The 19,391-nt window shown below is 37.7% G+C and overlaps 1 protein-coding gene across 1 annotated transcript; it reads left to right on the top strand.

The window, feature by feature from the left end:
- Positions 1-2,673: 2,673 nt before the first annotated feature.
- LOC113333087 (acetate/butyrate--CoA ligase AAE7, peroxisomal-like) lies at positions 2,674-6,193 on the top strand. The gene is made up of 3 exons (XM_026579577.1): positions 2,674-2,988; positions 4,294-4,884; positions 5,166-6,193. The coding sequence occupies exons 1-3, from the start codon at positions 2,767-2,769 to the stop codon at positions 6,030-6,032; spliced, it is 1,680 nt and encodes a 559-aa protein (XP_026435362.1). The 5' UTR covers positions 2,674-2,766; the 3' UTR covers positions 6,033-6,193.
- The last annotated feature ends 13,198 nt before the right edge of the window (positions 6,194-19,391 follow it).

Below are 19,391 nucleotides of genomic sequence, written 5' to 3'. Positions count from 1 at the left end.
TATCAATTGCTACTACATGCCATATGTTATTTCATTACGCTTATACAATGGTTTTTTATTGTCCTTGGGGCTTTATAATGAGATTCTATGATATAATAAATACATGGATTTGTTACAACAAAGTTTTTCTTCAAATATTGTCTCTACAATTTCATCAATCCAGGCTAGTGGAAGGAAGAACAAAGAAAATATGTTATGTTGGACGAAATCTGATTTTGTTATTTGTGTGGAAGATTATTCAGGAACTTCCGGTTCAAAACTTCGAATACCAGACTGATTTTGATACAACTTCTTCTCTAATGGACGAGACAAAGGTATGCGATTTGGAAATTAAATTGAAGAAAAATCTTAATCTTACAGATGTGATAATTGAAGAGTATGCAATAAATGGGCACCAAGCAGATTTGGGGAATGATCAAGTTATTCTTTGGATCATCTTCTTTCTCACTTGTAGGATAAAGATCCATGTTAGTCTCTTCCATATTATTTGGTTTTATGTAATCTCAACAAATGTAAATCACATTGCACGCTTGTTGTGTCAATATGCAATGTATAATGATGAAACAAGAGGGTGTGTTTATGTAACACCTCTTCTATGTAATCCTTCAAACCTCAATTTGAATGAGGTAGTCAAATAAATAAATTTTACGGGCTCTTCAAAGCCCCTCCTTCCTTAAAAAAAAGAAGAAGAAGATAATCTCTTCCACTGAGATGAAAATTAACAAATTAAAAAACAAAAAATCCTGCTACCAGTCGATGGGTTCGTGGGTTTGTTTTACTGAGAATTTTTTTGAATCTCGATAGTGATTAGGAACCATTATATATCTAAGGTTTTGATTTGGGGATTGAGATTTTGAATTTTGATAATTTGAATTTTTAGTCCTTAAAGCTTAGATAAAAAGCGAGTGGAAGATAGTAGAATTGGAACCAAAAAAGTTAATCATGTGTCAGGGTTACTTGCTCTTTTGTCACTGCTTGGACACGGCTTAATTTCTCAATTGAACTTCATCAAGTCCATGTTCCATCCAATGTTCCGTGCATTCAAATTCTGATATACATAGTTGAAGTCGTTAATAAAGAAAATTTGTTTATCTAATTCTCACAAAAGTAATTCTCTCTGTGTTTTCATGTGCGTTGGTTGTGTTACAACTGAAGTCATTAAATTTCAACATATTGAAACCCAATGATTTCAATCCCGAATCCAAAACCCTAAAAACAAAATTGTTTAAAACCCATATATGAATTTTGGTTTACAATCGGTTTCAAGAGAAGGAAGGAGAAAATCTGTTGCGTTGCTTGAAGAAAGAGAGCGTGAAATAACATGGTTATTGATTGATAAATAAGACCCGCGTGCTTTATCAATACATATCAGCAACATCAAGTTTATGAATATCTACATTTTTATTAGTGAGTTGTATTTAATTTAATGATGGGTTGTATTTAGTCACGGCCAACCTTATTTATCATGGCTATTTAAAAACAGAAAAGAAAATTATGTTCTTACAAACCGTCCAAAAATCCACTTCGAGACCTCAAACTTTTTACACAATGGTGAACTTTCCGGAAAGTGATGGATCCTGGATCCGAAACCGAAAATCATGAAACCCAGTACACAAATGGTACCAGAACTAGGGGTGTGCAACTGACGGACGGATGTGGATTAGGGGTCATCCGCGTCCAATCCGTCAAAGTTGCGGATTTGGAAAAAACCGTGTTCGGCCCAATCACCCGCGAATTTGACATTTGCGGATTAGCTGGTGATACAGACCGGATGCGGATTAACCGCGAATTTAGTCAAAAAGAAAAAACAAAAAAAAAAAAAAAAAAAAAAACCAAAGGTAAGCTATCAAATGCAACAAGTCCTACTGTTGAGGTGAAACACTAGATAGTACATCCAAACTTGAGAACAAAGCCACACAGACGGAACATACGGTTACTACTAATAAGGCTGCATATATGGGTGTTCCTGTTTTTGGATGCACTAACACAAACCAAGGTGGGATCATATGAGATCGAGCAATCTCTGTGGTATAACGTGCTTTCCCAAACCCACCTACAATTAATCCAGTAGTCATTCCTTTTAGAGCACCAGCTGCCCAGTTCAGTTCAGTTTCGAAGCAACACTAACAAGAGATGCAATCCAGTTCAGTTTCGAAGCTCCTCTTGTCCCGAACATCACAATAAGAAGTTTTGATGTACCTATTTTTCCTAAATTATTAATTTTACTTATTATCCTACGGGTGAATTTGTGAATTTCAAAGTCCAACCATAATCAAACTGTTAAAAGTGCGGATTTGAGAATCCCATCTGTATCCGGTCCAGAACTCTTGTAAATTGGGTTTCATCCGCGACTTTACGGACGGATACGGGTGAAGTCCGCGGTTCTGAAATTTTTGCTCACACCTGACCAAAACGATTGTGGAGTGGTTTGTGTGGGACGGACCATTATTTCTTTTTCGCATTGGAAGTGTCTTGTGCTTTCTATTATGTCCCGAATGAGAAAAAAAAACAATGCTTCGAGTCTTTTTAGTTCCTTGCTGAAATGAAATTTCCAAAAATTGATAAGGTTTGTTAGAATTTCATCACACTGGACACGTGTCGAAAAGTTTCACCAAGTCTGTACTATAAAACATTTATGGTCATAAATCTGTGCAAAATTTAAAGTCAATCATTTACAACTGAAGACAAAGTCCAAAGCTCAACAGAGCCTTCTACTCAGTCTTTCATTTCCATAATTCCAGTTAGCAACTCGGACAGAACAGAGATATGGTGGAACGAGGAGGAGGCGATATAGATGATTTACCAAAGAGTGATGCAAACTATACAGCTCTAACACCACTCTGGTTTTTAGAAAGAGCAGCGTTAATACATCCACAAAGGAAATCTGTAATTCATGGATCTTTGCACTATACTTGGTTACAGACTTATCAAAGATGTCGTAGATTAGCTTCTGCTCTTTCTAAACATTCTGTTGGTCTTGGTAAAACGGTAAATTTATCAACAACCCTTGACTTTTTCATTCTGTCTATTTTTCATGATTGAGTTACTCATTTTGTTATGTTTTTCCTACTAAAATTTATTTATGAGCTTGTTGTGATCAAAAAGGAAGAAACTTTATGAGATTTCTGTTGTGGGTTTTGCTTATTTTGATTGATTGATCGATCAAAGATAGTTGTGACTCATTTTGATGCTAATTCCAATACAAGAAAAAGGTGATGCTGTTTGAGATGTATTAAGTGTTCATTTAAGATGCTAGAAAGATTTAATTTTGATGAAATCAATCATTATCGAGAACAAAATCAATGAAATCTATTGTTTCCAGATTTTTGGTACTTTCGTTTTCATCAGTATATTTGTTTTAGAGCTACTCATGTCTGCTTTTTACTGATTTTAAATTGTAAAGAGAAAGTTGAATTGAGATGGATATGCTTTAGGTTTTGGGGAAGGTTTCAATATCTGCTAACATGTAAGTAAAAATTGCATCGAAGTTACTACTTTGGGCTTGGCAATACTTTGTAGGATTGCTCTATTTAAGAATTTCACTCTTGGTTTTATTGGAAATTAATTAGAGTATCTGTCATCATGAAATAAAGTAGATTCTATGAGATTTATAACTCAAGACTGCCTATGGTACATACTACATAGTACATAAAGCCTGGCCTTAAAAGGCAATGCCTGATTCTTGATGTTAGGCTTTTATCCATGTCAAGATGCAACTTTAAAGCCAGTGGTAGTATCTGTGCGATATGATTTTGCCTAGGCTTTTTTTCATTTTTAGGATTAGAACTAGGTTAGTCAATGTGTGACTCCAAATGCTCACTGCCAGTGCAGTGTCAGGTGCCAGCATCAATAACATTCAACTATGAGAGCTTTTAGAACTTCTCTTTCTGGCTCAGTTTAAACAGGCTTACTGTATTTTGCAGTACATTTCTGAGATAGGATAAGCAATTTGAAGCTTGCGGACTTAACCAGGAGGTTATACTTGGCGGTTTATATTCTTAAATCGCTTCTTACATGTCGTCCATGATTTATCTTTCACATGTAGCAAGTTGCAGAGCATTTTATGTATTCTACATGTTATGTTATTTGTTCTGTGCATGTTTTGGTAGGCTTATCATTTCGTTGATGTATCTTTATGGAACCAAATGTAGTTACTTTCTTGGCCATTTCAAAGATCACGAATTTATCATTCTACTTCCATTATTGTTGTACCTCTTACTTCTGGATTCAAATATGATGCATAGTTCCACTTCCTCTATCCTGATATTGAACTAGTTATGGTTAATCTGGCAGGTAGCTGTCATTTCCCCAAACATCCCCGCCATCTATGAAGCTCATTTTGGAGTTCCAATGGCTGGAGCTGTGGTGAACTGTGTTAACATTCGCCTAAATGCACCCACAATTGCCTTCCTACTTGGGCACTCGTTGGCCTCAGTTGTCATGGTTGATCAGGAGTTTTTCTCCTTGGCAGAAGAGGCTTTGAAAATATTTGCCAGCGATGTGAAGGGCACCTTTAAGCCTCCAGTTTTAATTGTCATAGGTGATGAAAACTGTGACCCTGGTCAGTTTAAAGATGCTCTAGACAAAGGCGCCATTGATTATGAGAAGTTTCTGGAAAGTGGTGATCCCGAGTATGCTTGGAAACCACCGAAGGATGAGTGGCAGAGTATTGCCTTGGGTTATACTTCTGGGACAACTTCAAGTCCGAAGGGGGTGGTATTGAGCCACCGAGGGGCATATGTAATGTCTCTCAGTGGTGCGTTGATATGGGGGATGACTGAAGGGGCTGTATACCTGTGGACTCTTCCCATGTTTCACTGCAATGGTTGGTGTTACACTTGGACACTTGCAGCTCTTTGCGGTACTAGCGTTTGCCTTCGTCAGGTTTGTCAATTAGCCTAATGTTCAACCTTGATTCTCTTGCATAAGCAAGGATTCATAATAAAGATTTATTAGCGTATTTGTTCTTTAATGGTAAGAAGGCTATATGTGAATCGCAAATTCTGATCATTGGTACAAAATAAGATAACTCAAGGAGAAGCACTGCTAAGAAATAGAAAAGAGCATAGCTGTTAGAAGTGCTTGGTCTAAATTCCATTTCTAGACTTGAAAATTAGTGTCATTCAGTTCACAATATTTGCTTGGCCATCTTTTTACACTTGTAGGTGTCCGCAAAGGCAGTTTACTCAGCCATAGCAAATGAAGGAGTCACACATTTCTGTGCTGCACCTGTTGTTCTCAACACCATTGCAAGTGCTCCGAAAGATCAAACAATCCTCCCTCTTCCACGCCAAGTCAACGTGATGACTGCGGGGGCAGCACCACCACCTCCTGTTTTATCAGCCATGTCCAAACATGGATTCCGTGTAACCCACACTTACGGCCTCTCTGAAACATATGGTCCCTCAACTGTGTGTGCCTGGAAGCCAGAGTGGGACTCCCTACCTCTCGAGGCTCAAGCTCGTTTAAATGCTCGTCAAGGTGTTCGTTATATTGGATTGGAAGGTCTAGACGTTTTTGACACCGAAAAACAGACACCTGTACCTGCTGATGGTGTCACCATGGGTGAAATTGTTGCTCGTGGAAATTCTGTAATGAAGGGATATCTAAAGAACCCAGAAGCAAATAAGGAGGCTTTTGCTAACGGTTGGTTCCATTCTGGGGATCTGGCCGTGAAGCACCCAGACGGATATATAGAGATTAAGGATAGGGCGAAGGATATTATCATTTCGGGGGGTGAAAATATTAGTAGTTTAGAAGTTGAAAGCTTGTTGTATCAGCATCCAGCTGTTTTTGAAACTTCAGTTGTGGCAAGACCAGATGAAAAATGGGGAGAATCTCCTTGTGCTTTTGTAACATTGAAACCAGGAACAGAAGGATCAAATGAAAAGGATGTAGCTCAAGACATAATGAAGTTTTGTCGAGCGAAAATGCCAGCTTTCTGGGTGCCGAAGTCTGTTGTTTTCAGACCTTTGCCAAAAACGGCAACCGGGAAGATACAGAAACACGTTTTGAGAGCTAAGGCCAAATAAATGGAGCCTGTTAAGCGAAGTAGATTGTAGAGTTGGTGATAAAATTCTGGTGCGAATTATGTTTAATGATATCTGTAATTTAATATAACTATGTAGTTGTTATATTCATCTACTTGTAGTTATATTCATCAGCTGATGGTTATCGTCATCTTTCCCGTTGATTTTTTTTAACCTTCATTTATCTCCCTGGATCTTGGTTCACTTTGAGATCCGGGTAGAATAGTCTTTGGTGATTTATGTAAAATAAGAGATTGCATAGAAATTAAATTCCTGTTTTTATTATTTTCTGATGCATGTGATAACATTATAGGATTTCGGTCCTATTGCATTGGCCTTCGGGATCGAGGTAATGATTAACAGGGATAGTCAAGGGCATTCGACATTCGTATTTCATTGTGAGAGGTGAAATTCTTAGATTTATCAAAGATGAACAACTGCGAAAGCATTTGCCAGGAATGTTTTCATTAATCAAGAACAAAAGTTGGGGGCGCGAAGAAGATCAGATACTGACCTAATCTCAACCATAAGCGATGCCGACTAGGGATCGGCGGATGTTGCTTTTAGGACGCGCTGGCACCTTATAAGAAGTCAGAAATTTTGGGTTCCAGGAGAAATATGGTCGCAAGGATGAAACTTAAAGAAATTCACAGAAGGACACCACCAGGAGTGGAGCCTGCAGCTTAATTTGACTCAAACACGGGGAAGCATACCAAGTCTATACATAGTAAGGATAGACAGGCTGAGAGTTTTTTCTTGATTCTATGTGTGGTGGTGCATGGCCATTCTTAATTGGTGGAGCGATTTGTCTGGTTAATTCCGTTAACGAACGAAACCTCAGCCTTTTAACTATGTATGCGGAGGATTCCCTCTGCGACCAGCTTATTTAGAGGGACTATGGCCGTTTAGGCCATGAAAATTTGAGGCAATAACAAGTTTGTGATGTCCTTAGATGTTCTGGGCCACACGCTCGCTAAACTGATGTATTAAACGAGTATACAGCTGTTAGTACCTAAAAATTACTCCCAGGTAAAACAAATGCACCGCTGTGGTACTTTCTGTTTAGGTTCTAAAATCAAAATCGGACAGGACAAGCCTAAACCACGACAACAACCGTTTCTGTCCTGCTTCGGTCACGACGGAGAGGAAGATGGGCTGATCTTAGGGGAGCTAGGGAAGCAGAAAAGTTTGAGAAATTGGCAATGGTATTGAATTGTGTGTGTTGGGTATTGAAAACTAGGAAGAATACATAGCTTTTCGATATGAAAGCTTGTTCTGTTTTCTGGATAGGCTAACTGGCCTATTTATATTAGTTTAAAATACACAATGTCAATCTCGTGAGTAGTGGAGCTAGTAAGGTTGTGGAGAGATGGAAAATATGAGGATGATGAGTATCATGTGAGATAAACCAGGGAAGTTTCTGGAAACTTCTTTTCTCAGGAATCCATGATCTCTCCAACCATTTGCAACCGTTACCACTACTCTAACTTTTCACATGGGGTGTTGCCACGCCGCATGTTGTCGTAGATCACCAGACCAATACCCCATGAAGAATCCCCCCATGTGATGTATTTTGGTATTTCTTAGGTGTTTTTGATGAATCGTAGATCTCATCTTACTTGGCCTAAAACGTAGCTATTGATATGCCATATGTCTTATGGACGTGTTAAACAATTTAGCCAAAGCCATCTGTAGGATTAGGGAGCAATCATGCCTTGTTGTGGCATAAGTTGTCATGGCCGAAAACAGTGCACAGAGTCTTGCCATGGCCTTGGCCACAGATATGATGGCCGAGAATGGCGCGCGGCTAGGTGCCATAACCGAGAATGGAACGCGGCTAGGTGTCATGGCCTTGGCCTAAGCTTCCAAGGCCGGTAATGACACACAACTAGGTTCTATGGCCTTGGACTAAGTTCCCAAGGCCGAGAACGACGCACAACTAGGTGCTACGGCCTTGGCCTAAGCTTCCAAGGACGAGAATGAGGCACAACTAGGTGCTACGGCCTTGGCCTTAGCTGCCAAGGCCGAGAATGACGCACGGCTCGGTGCGATGGCCTTGGCCTAAGCTGCCAAGGTCTAGAATGATGCACGATTTAGTGCCATGGCCTTGGCCTAAGTTGTCAAGGCCGAGAATGACGCACGTCTCTGTGCGATGGCCTTGGCGTAAGCTGCCAAGGCCGAGAATGACGCACGACTGGGTGCCACGGCGAGAATGATGCACAACTAGGTGCTACGGCCTTGGCCTAAGCTGCCAAGGCCGAGAACGACACACATCTAGGTGTTACGGCCTTGGCCTAAGCTTCCAAGGCCGAGAATGATGCACAGCTAGGTGCTACGGCCTTGGCCTAAGCTTCCAAGGCCGAGAATGATGCACGGCTTCGGTGCGATGGCCTTGCCCTAAGATGCCAAGGTCTAGAATGATGCACGGTTGATTTCCATGGCCTTGACCTAAGTTGTCAAGGGCGAGAATGACGCACGTATCGATGCGATGGCCTTGGCGTAAGATGCCAAGGCCGAGAATGACGCACGGCTGGGTGCCACGGCGAGAATGATGCACAAATAGGTGCTACGACCTGGGCCTAAGCTTCCAAGGTCGATAATGATGTGCGTCTACGTACTATGGTCTTGGCCTAAGCTGCCAAGGTCGTGAATATCGTGCAGGATGGTGCTATGGCCTTGGCCTAAGCTGCCAAGGCCGTGAATAGCGCGTGCCATGATGTTATGGCTTATGATGTGGCGCGATGACAGATATGTCACAAGCCATATTTTGCCAAATTATGTTATGGAATTAGTCAATTGTTTTGAGATGATTTCTTCCGATCTATTAGCCCATTTTTCTTAGCCAAGGCGCTGTACGCTACAATGTCTATACTATGGCCCCATAGTTGGCTAAGGTTCTTTATGATGTATGTAGTGTATGCCAGGGGCCATGCCTAGCTAATATGCCACGATGCTTATGATGTGATCATATAACTGTAATCTAGGGTTTGAGTTTTAAGGCAACATGCCAGGTTTAGATTTGGAAACATAATGCCATTTTAGTACAAACTTCAAATACAATACTGCCGCTATAGTATGTTCAAGGAACTCGGCCGTGCGAGTTTTGCGACTTGAGGCGATACTGATATGACTATGTATTAAGCATAATATTCTTAATAACCCATTAAGTCAAGAATGGCGTCTGATCCTATTCTGAATATGAATAATGCCATGTATATGACATAAAAGACATGTATATTGGCGTACATGAAATAACAAGGTTTTTGTTGGGGAAAGTCCTGAAATTTGGCATACACATACACTTTCAAAATAGCTTTAGGACTGCTGAGACCGTTATCCAAATACAGTTTATTGATTTCTTGCAGAATACATATTATATTTAGGTGGATTCAATAATACTGATACCGGGCCATGGATTATTTATACAACGAAATCATGGCTAATTTATTACAAATTCCCTTGTCAAAAACTCACCATCAACATTAGTCCCCCGGTTAGCACGGAACAATGTCGTGTTGCGTGGTAAGCATCAGATGGTGACACAAATATTTGCATAATCTAAAATTCATAAACAAAGGAGCCGTTACTGTTAGAGCACTACTCGGTCGAACTCGCAAGCGTATATCTCAAGCTTGTTTGTCAAGTTTAGTTGCCAAAACTATAAGTATTGATTTATAGTCTACTTATAGCTAAGTCTCGGATTAGGATAAAAAGTGTAGTTGAGCATTAGACTTCACGACGTTCGTTGATTGAAGACGAAGAACTACTAAGGGGAGCTTGTGTAACTTCATCAGCAAAAGGTATGTGGAGACTTGAACTCATCTATCACTCAAAAGTCTATCTACTCTATCTCTTATTTGAGACAAAAGTCGTATAGCAATATAGACTTCAATTATGCACATTTGATATTTTGAGCTGAGTTTAACTCGCTTACATATTTCTCGAAATATGTGTTGGTAAGCTTTCGTTTTAACCAAGTTCATCTTATATTCTTGATGAAAGTCAAAAGATGATCATGTGAAAATCGCCGGGTAACATCTTACATGATTTGTGTGAGACGGTCATTTGATGTAGACTCGGAATGTTTCGTATTTATCATTCGATCACTTGAAAATTGCTTTGAAGCTAATAGTTTGTGTGAGACAGTTATTGTCATCTTCAAAGAATGTTTCAATGATTGAAATAAGAGTTTAGAACACTTAACCATGATTAGATTATAAGCACAGTATGCGTACTTGCATATGTATAATCCAAGTCCGGGAACCATAGTATGCATACCCGTATGCGTAGTGGTTGGTTAATCGAAGTCCGGGAACTATAATATGCATACCGGTATGCGTACTGGCGTAAGTTCAAGTTCCTGAATTTTCTGCTGAGTTTAGTTTATATTTAGTGGTATGCGTACCCGTTGGCATACTGGCAAACCCAAACTTAGTCCGGCTACTTAGTTATGTACCCGTATGTATACTTGAGTGAGTTAAGTTCTAAAATCGGTTTGTTCATGAACTAATACATTTATATAATAAGGAATGCAATCTTTTGCAAACCGTGGCTATAATGTTCATGAATTGATTCGAGTGAATCAAAATCGATTTTGCTTCAATTGTGTCTTGAGTCATTTGAACAATTGAACAACTCTAGAACTAGTTTCATTTGAGTCATTCGAACTAGTTATGGTTAAGATGAATAAGGTTGATATGAAAGTGTTCATATAGCTAACTTCGGTTAACTATTGTTGAGCCAACAAAGGTGTACACGTTTAGGTACGGTTACTCATATCTAAATGAAGTCACTTTTCAATTGTGTGTAACAAGATAAGTTCGATCTAACGGTTGAAAGATATTATCTTGAGTCTAATCAGGTTTTCATCTGACGATGAATATTGAATGCTTTGTTACCAAGGTAAAATTGATTGCAAACCCTGATTTGAAGACTATATAAAGGAGAACTCTAGCAACTGGGAAACCTAATCTCCACACCTCATGTGTGATACTAGTTGTGACTAGAGTCGATTGTCCTTTAACCTTAGGTTTTTCCAAAACCCTGTAGATTAACGACTTGAAGACTTCATTGGGATTGTGAAGCCAGACCCAACTATTTTCTCTGTAGTTGCGTGTTCTGATCCTGCTGTTTTCTATCGTAATTGAGTACTATCTTCTCTAAGATTTGCTCGAGATTTAATCTCCGATAGGCAAGATAAAAAGTAGTCACAAACATCTTCGTCTCATCGTTTGTGATTCCACAATATCTTGTTTCGCTACCATACAATTAAGATTATTGTGAGGTGATTGATATATCTAGGTCATTCTTTGGGAATATAAGTCTGGTATATCAATTTGTTCATGTTCACCTTGATTTATCAAAAGACGGAAAAAAAACTAATAGGTTTATTTACTCGATAGACTTTTCTGTGTGAGACAGATTGGTTTATCAATTATTCGACTTTGGGTCGTAACAACTCTTAGTTGTGGGTGAGATCATCTAAGGGAATCAAGTGCGTAGACTCCTGCTAGGATTCAGAGACGTAAGGAGCGGAACTGTACCTTGATTAATGTGAGATTGGTTAGGGCTCAACTACATTCCAGTCCGAAGTTAACTTGGATTATGCTAGTGTCTGTAGCGGCTTAATACAATGTGGTGTTCAAATATGGACTAGGTCCCAGGGTTTTCCTGCATTTGCGGTTTCCTCGTTAACAAAACTTCTGGTGTCTGTGTTATTTCTTTTCCGTATTATATTTGTTTATATAATTGAAATATTACAGGTTGTGCGTAAGTTCAATCAATTGTGAATCCAACCTTTGGTTGTTGATTAAATTGATTGACACTTGGATATTGGTGTTTGATACCGTCCAAGTTATTTCTTATATTCAATCGGGCTCGCAAATTCCTATTTGTTTGATTGCAGATTGAATTGAGAAATTGGGATATAACTGTTTGATATACTTTCCTTAAGATTGAGTCTGACTGTCTAGTTGATTCTCTTGAAAGTATATTGGAGTTAGCCCATACAGATTGCTAAGAGAAACATTGGGTGTGGTTGTTAGACCCCCGGTTTTTCAATTGGTATCACAGCAGGCAAACACGCTTAAAACCTCATAAGTCTGTGTTTTTGGAAATTTGATCTGCATGGACAGTTGCTTATCTCAAACTCGTACACAAAGAAATGAGTTCCAAAAGTTTTAATTATGCTAAATGTCTTGGGATTACCTCCAAGGATAACTCCTTTGCTGATTCTTCCGAATCCCGTGGTAGGAATTTGTTGCTATCAGATTCTGATAACATTCCCTCTAACGTGACATTTTACATTATGTTTAAAGTTGAAATGGAACTCACCAGAAGCAAAAAAAAATCAGCTGAGACTATTGTTTGTCAAGATGCTAAGATAAAATCTCTTGAAGAAAAACATGATCAGCTTATTAATGAACTTGAGAAGTCTCTTGGTCGAGAACGGGAACTCTTCGAAAAACTTGTTCAAGAAACTACTCTACATCGTGAAAAGATTAGTACTCTTGAGGATATTGTTATAAAATATTCAATTAGAGAAAAACGTTTGATCGAGACTCATTCATCTGATCTGAATAGCTTTCATGTTGAAAAAGAGAAATTGGTTGCTTCCCTTCTTCTAGCCCAGGAACAGTGCAAATTCTTGAAAAAGGAAAACTCTATTTTAATGAGTAAGTCTTCTTCCGTGCTTATCACTAATTCTCATGGGGAATTACGGTACATGAAGAAAAGTACTCCAAAGGTAGTTTCTGCTGGAAAAAGTTTATAGAACTTGCGGACTCCTAATAGGGCTATGAGTTTAAAGAAAGTCCCATCCGATGTTTCTCCTCCACGAACCTGTTCCTTCTGTGGGAAAAAGAATCACTATGTTCAACATTGTTTTGCTAGAAAGAAACAGATTTATGATCTTAAAAATCTACTTCTTTTTGCAGTCGACAGAGCAAATTGTCTGACGACATCTACAATGGATTTCATTCCTGCAGAAAACCAGAACTCTCATAAAAGGGACTTCAATGATCACTCTTCTCGGAATCCCCTCAGGAATCGTGTTTTTCCCTATGGTGCAAACTCTTACACCACAAAAATACACATTCCCAGTGTTTATGAGAATAAGTCTGGTAGATCTAAGTCTAGAAGGTGGAGACCTCTCTCTTCTAATCCTATGGAACCGATTTATAGAGGTCCTAGACTTGATCCTCAGAAAAATCCCTCTGATGGATTTTCTAAAAAGGTTATGTCGAATTCTTCCGGAAGAATAAATAGCCTAAGGGAGGTAAGAAATACTAGGTTCAAACTTTCAGATGGTATTCACAAACCATCTCTCAATACTCATTGTGGGATTACATCTCACTTTTCTACCTAGTTCTAGGTAATCTGATCCTTGTATCTAACTTGAGAGTCGCAAGGATGATATTTGCGAGATGCTCAAGTCTACTGTTGGTTACCATTTTTCTTGTGTTTTATTTAGCTGTTTTCCCCTTATGTGGAGGTTGAGTCGTTTCTTGACTCCTTGCAACTAATTTATCTCTTTCATATGCTCTGACTAAATCTTTTAGTTTTTGAGCCATGATGGTAAGAGATATTTGAAAACAGAGAGTATTTTTGTTCTTGGATCTTTTCTGACCCATTAGCTTTCCACATCTAGTCCATGAACGTCCGTGTCTCTCTTGGGAGTTTTAGGGTTTCCACAACAAGGGTATACTTCTCTTGTTCATAAACATATATATTTTATATTGTTCCGCCTTACCTAAAAAAAATTTAAAAAAATGGAGAACTCCTCAAGACCTCAAGAAGTGGTGAATCTTGCTATGGAATAAGTTTGTAAAGGATGTGATTCTGTTCAAGAACTTGTCTTTAAAAAGATGATTGAAAGGAAAGAGTACAACTCCTGGATTGGAGAATCTGTCAAGGATTTAATTCTTTTTCAGAATCACTCTAGGATCGAATTTGCAAATCTTCAAATGCAAAAAAATCAGCTTATTGTTGGTCAGACCAAAATCCCTGATAATCAGAAGATCTTGATCAGGAATCCAAAGAAACTCATCATGGACTGTGTCAAGGCTAGGCATCTTGCCCGCATTGTTGATCGTAAAGTTAATGTTCTAACTCATGAACATGGAGTATCTACGGTCAAAAGAATCAAAGATATCAGTGATACTTTTTATGATGGACCGTTTCAAAGGTATGATGTTATCAAAGAAACTTGATTTTTTTTATTTTGTCTAGGAAACTTCTTATGAGAATTTAGTCTTGTGTTAAGAAGGATAACTAGGGTTTGGAATAACAATTATTGTGAGTACACATAGCTATTTCCAACGATTTTCATCTTGCAATGTTTTTAGATTTATTTATTTAAATTCTAAAGTTTATTTGGAAGATGATTTTGCAGTATTAATCTTTATGGTTTTATATATTGCAACTTGTTATGGGATATGTGTGTTTTCGTCCGTGAACTGTGATTGTCCCGTATTTGCTCAAAAGTTAAGTCTATCATATGTCTTTATTGATAAAATATAGAATGAACTTTTGACAACAAAAGTTAAGACTATTATGTCATTATGAAAATATTGATGGAAGATAGGATGAACTTTTGTTTACAACGATTAAGTCTATTACATGTCTCTATGCAAATATTGATGAAAAATAGAATGAATCTTTGAATATTCCGCAGTATTGATCTTTCCTTGATCCACTTCCTGTGTAAGTACTGTGTGGCTCCATAATTTCTCTTATGTTGAGCATTTCCGGTTAAATTAATCATGGGTTTTCTTGTGGTTAATTTAATTGACTATTTTGGATACAAATTCATGTTTCATGTGATTTGTTAATGTCCAAAGAAATCCTTCTTTTCTTGTGAAAGTAAGGTCGCTCTTGTTGTTCTTTCGGGAATGACATTTTATGGGGGAGAGTTCTTAATTGAACTTGTGCTTAATTGCCAAATATTTGTGGAGAGTGTGGTTGTGGAATATTATAGGAGTTTTCTTGTATCTTTATAAACTCCTTGATGAATACACTGTTTCGGCTATGTGAAATCATCGAAGTAAAGTTGATATGTTCTCTTTTGGTCATGAAGTATCTCTATGAAAATTTCATTAGGATCCCACTATTTTTCGTACCTTTACCAATTTATATTGACAAAAAGGGGGAGAATTGATAGACACATTTTTGTGTCTAATTTGATCTCAATACTATATATTGTTGGCACTCGATTTTGTACTAATTTTGGTGTTTTATGTGTTTGCAGGCATTTTTGGAAAATTCGGCTCGAAAAGTTAATTTTGGCACCCGGAGGACACGTGTTATTCGGACCCTCACATTTGGATAAGGGGCACCTCAATTACTAAGGGGTACCCAAAGTACTAGTGACACCCAAGCAGCTGGTTAAGGGGCACCTTCATCCCCTTCGTTTGAAACTGAATTTTGGCAGGAAAAAAAGTTCTTTGACTGGCAGAATTAGGGTTAACCCTTTGGTCGTGATTTCATGTGACTCCATAGCTGGAATTAGGGCTGTTCATGGTCGGTTTTGGTTCGGTTTCTAGCCAAACCAAAACCGAAACCAATACTATTGGTTTCTAAAAATCTAAACCAAACCAATCCATTAACCATTGGTTCAGTTTCCAAATGGTTCCAGTTGGTTTCGGTTTGTCCCAGTGGTTTTTGGTTAACCAATAATTATGTAAAACCAAAAAAAAAAAAACACAAATTTACAGATATAAAAATCATAGTTGCCGATAGTACTGGTTTACACAAATTTACAGACAAAAAAAAAATAAAAAAAATATCAAGAATAGTTAAAGCTTACTCTAATTCTAGAGATCAAAAGAAGATATATAATATATCTTAATTTAGTTATTGACAAATAAAAAAAAAGGAAGACGGGAAGAAAAAAGTCGAGTAGCAGCGGCTGTAGTTGGCGGTGGAGAAGGGAGGCGACTTAGAGAATGAGAAAGAGAAAGAGGGAGAGTATCATAATGAAATATTAGATTTAGGGTTTCTATTTATCCTCTAAATCAATGGGTAGAATCTAATACTTGTAAATCAACGGTAGAAATTAAGTTTAAAAATTAATAGGTTTTCCAATGGTTTTTGGTTCGGTTTTAGAGGTCAAACCAAACCAAAACCAACACTATCGGTTTTTCACTTTCTACACCGTAACCAATCCATTAGGAAATGGTTCGGTTTGGTTTCTTTCTAATTGGTCTGGTTTGGTCCGATTCCAGCGGAAAACCGAAACCATGTTCAGCCCTAGATGGAATTTTATGGGCTGACTTGGTTGATCATCACAGGCTAGGTTTGGGTCGATTGAACTTGGCTAGTTAACTCGTGTTGAATAAAACATGGGCGTACTGTATGGGAGAATATTCTCCATTAAACTCGAGAAGATTTGGGATAATTTTCTCGCTCCAATTAGTTGATACCAGCCTGTTTAACCGAAACAGAGATAGTAAGAGCTTTAATTTCGAGAAAATATTCTTGTGGCGTGATTTGGAAGAAAACAGGGCACGTTTGGTCTTCAAGATATTCCCGAGATATCTATTTCATCTTTGGAAAGATTCATGCATTATCAGCGTGTTGACTCATTGCTTGATGATCTGGAAGCATGTTTGGAGAGTGTAAACACTGGTTGACAGCGTGAGAAGAGAAGAAAGGGAAGAAAATATTCTCAAAAAGATATTATTTACTGTCGAGCAATGGGAGAATTATTGGCAGTTATTGTGTGATATTTCGATGATGTTGGGTTATAAATAGTTGTTGGTATATCAGAGAGCGTGTATGGAGTGATTGGGGCGAGAATAGAGCGTAGAATAGAAAGGTGCAGAGAGTTTTTCTGCTGCTGCAGAAAGCTGAAGAACACGAAGAACAAACATTGAAAAACTGTCGCAGGGAATGTCATTTATGAACAGTAATTTCGACAGTCTTCTGTAACAGTTACATTCAAATCTGCAACATCTGTTTTGAATTCGCAACATATGTTTAGTAACAGTGATTCTGCAACTTTTATTTACGTTGCAAATTGACTGTTTTATTAGTTTTCACCTCCTGTAAACACTTTTCAAACTATGAATATCAATTTTGAGCGTGTTTCCAACGTGGTGAGCTAAACCCCAACACTGGGACGACGGAGGAAGACGAACTTCATACATGGGTAAAATTATTTAATTCTTTTTAAGACTTTTCCATTAATTTTAATTGAAATATGATTTGAATTAATTGGTTGTCATTTAATTTGATGAGGTATGATTAGCTTAAATGTTTTGATACATCATGCTTAGGATTTACAACTAATCTTTTGAGTATCTATCTTGGCAATATCAGAATCCATGTTAATTTGATTTATTGAGCTTTAATTGTTGAGAATAAATAAATTGAACCCTATGTTATGAATTCCGCGAAATCCTAGTCCCGGTAACTCTTTTCATCATGTGACAATATTTTGTATATATTTTTCTTTTATTTTAGTTTATTAATTCTTAAAATCAATTCATCAAGTCCGAGTGAACGACAACTCTATTTACCACTATATAAAATTCGATCAAGAATTAATGTGTAGTTCACACTACAAATACATATGGTTTACGGATCATTATGTAAGGGGGAGTGGTTTCATGTGAGATGAAGTATTGTCTAAGGGGGAGTGATACATATCACCATAGTATTGTTGTCAAAGTTGTAATACAATTGGACTTTGATGTTGTGTAATAATACTATGACATTGTATAACAATGACTGAGAGTTACTGTTTTTTCATTGTTATAGCTACAAATATTCAACAACTATGATGCTGAGTTGAACACGTTCAGAATCACTGGAGTACTTGGAAGTGACGAATATTTCGAGTAATGTTGAAGAACCAAGGAAATCAAGCATTTGGATGAGAAGCTACAAAGTTTACTTATTTTGTAATCCATATGTAATGATTGTTTTGTCATTAAAATTGACAAAGGGGGAGATTGTTAGAGCACTGCTCGGTCAAACTCCCAAGCGTTGCTATCTCAAGCTTGTTTGTAAAGTTTAGTTGCCAAAACTATAAGTCTTGATTTCTAGTCTACTTATAGCTAAGTCTCGGATTAGGATAGAAAGTGCAGTTGAGAATTAGACTTCACGACGTTCATCGATTGAAAACGAAGAACTACTAAGGGGATCTTGTGGTACTTCATCAACAAAAGGTATGTGGAGACTTGAACCCATCTATCACTCAAAAGTCTGTCTACTTTATCTCCTATTTGACACAAAATTCGTATAGCTATATAGATTTCAATTATGCACACGAGCTGAGTTTAACTCGCTTACATATTTCTCGAAATATATGTTGGTAAGCTTTCGCTTTAACCAAGTTCATCTTATATTCTTGACGAAAGTCAAAAGATGATCATGTGAAAATTGCCTGGTAACATCTTACATGATTTGTGTGAGACAGTCATTTGATGTAGACTCGGAATGTTTCGTATTTATCATTCGATCACTTGAAAATTGCTTTGAAGCTAATAGTTTGTGTGAGACAGCTATTATCGTCTTCAAAGAATGTTTCAATGATTGAAATAATAGTTTAGAACACTTAATCATGATTGGATTATAAGCACAGTATGCGTACTTGCATATTTGTAATCCAAGTTCGGGAACCATAGTATGCATACACGTATGCGTACTGGTTGGTTAATGAAAGTCCGGGAACTATAGTATGCATACCGGTATGTGTACTGGCGTAAGTTCAAGTTCCGGAATTTTCGGCTGAGTTTGGTTTATATTTGGTGGTATGCGTACCCGTTCACATACTGGCGAACCCAAACTTAGTCCGGCAACTTAGGTATGCGTACCCGTATGCATACTTGAGTAAGTTAAGTTCTAAAATCGGTTTTTTCATGAACTAATACATTTATATTATAAGGAATGCAATATTTTGCAAACAGTGGCTATAATATTCACGACTTGATTCGAGTGAATCAAAATCGATTTTGCTTCAATTGTGTCTTGTATACTTCTATGAGAATATAAACAATTGAACAACTCTAGAACTAGTTTCATTTGAGTCATTTGAACTAGTTATGGTTAAGATGAATGAGGTTTATATGAAAGTGTTCATATGGCTAACTTCTGTTAACTATGTTGAGCCAACAAAGGTGTACACGTTTAGGTACGGTTACTCATATCTAAATGAAGTCACTTTTCAATTGTGTGTAACAAGCTAAGTTCGATCTAACGGTTGAAAGATATTATCTTGAGTCTAATCAGGTTTTCATCTAACGGTGAATATTGAATGCTTTGTTACCAAGGTAACATTGATTGCAAACCCTGATTTGAAGACTATATAAAGGAGAACCCTAGCAACTGAGAAACCTAATCCCCGCGCCTCCTGTGTGA

This window comes from Papaver somniferum, unplaced genomic scaffold, assembly GCF_003573695.1.
Source record: "Papaver somniferum cultivar HN1 unplaced genomic scaffold, ASM357369v1 unplaced-scaffold_132, whole genome shotgun sequence".
In the NCBI taxonomy this organism is placed as follows: Eukaryota; Viridiplantae; Streptophyta; class Magnoliopsida; order Ranunculales; family Papaveraceae; genus Papaver; species Papaver somniferum.
This window is presented reverse-complemented; position numbering and strand designations above follow the sequence as displayed.

Excerpts from the sequence above, each read along its gene's own strand:
- LOC113333087 (XM_026579577.1), top strand. The coding sequence starts at position 2,767 with ATGGTGGAACGAGGAGGAGGCGATATAGATGATTTACCAAAGAGTGAT. Across the intron at positions 2,989-4,293 it reads CTGTTGGTCTTGGTAAAACG|GTAGCTGTCATTTCCCCAAA; the intron begins GTAAATTTATCA and ends TTAATCTGGCAG. Across the intron at positions 4,885-5,165 it reads CTAGCGTTTGCCTTCGTCAG|GTGTCCGCAAAGGCAGTTTA; the intron begins GTTTGTCAATTA and ends TTACACTTGTAG.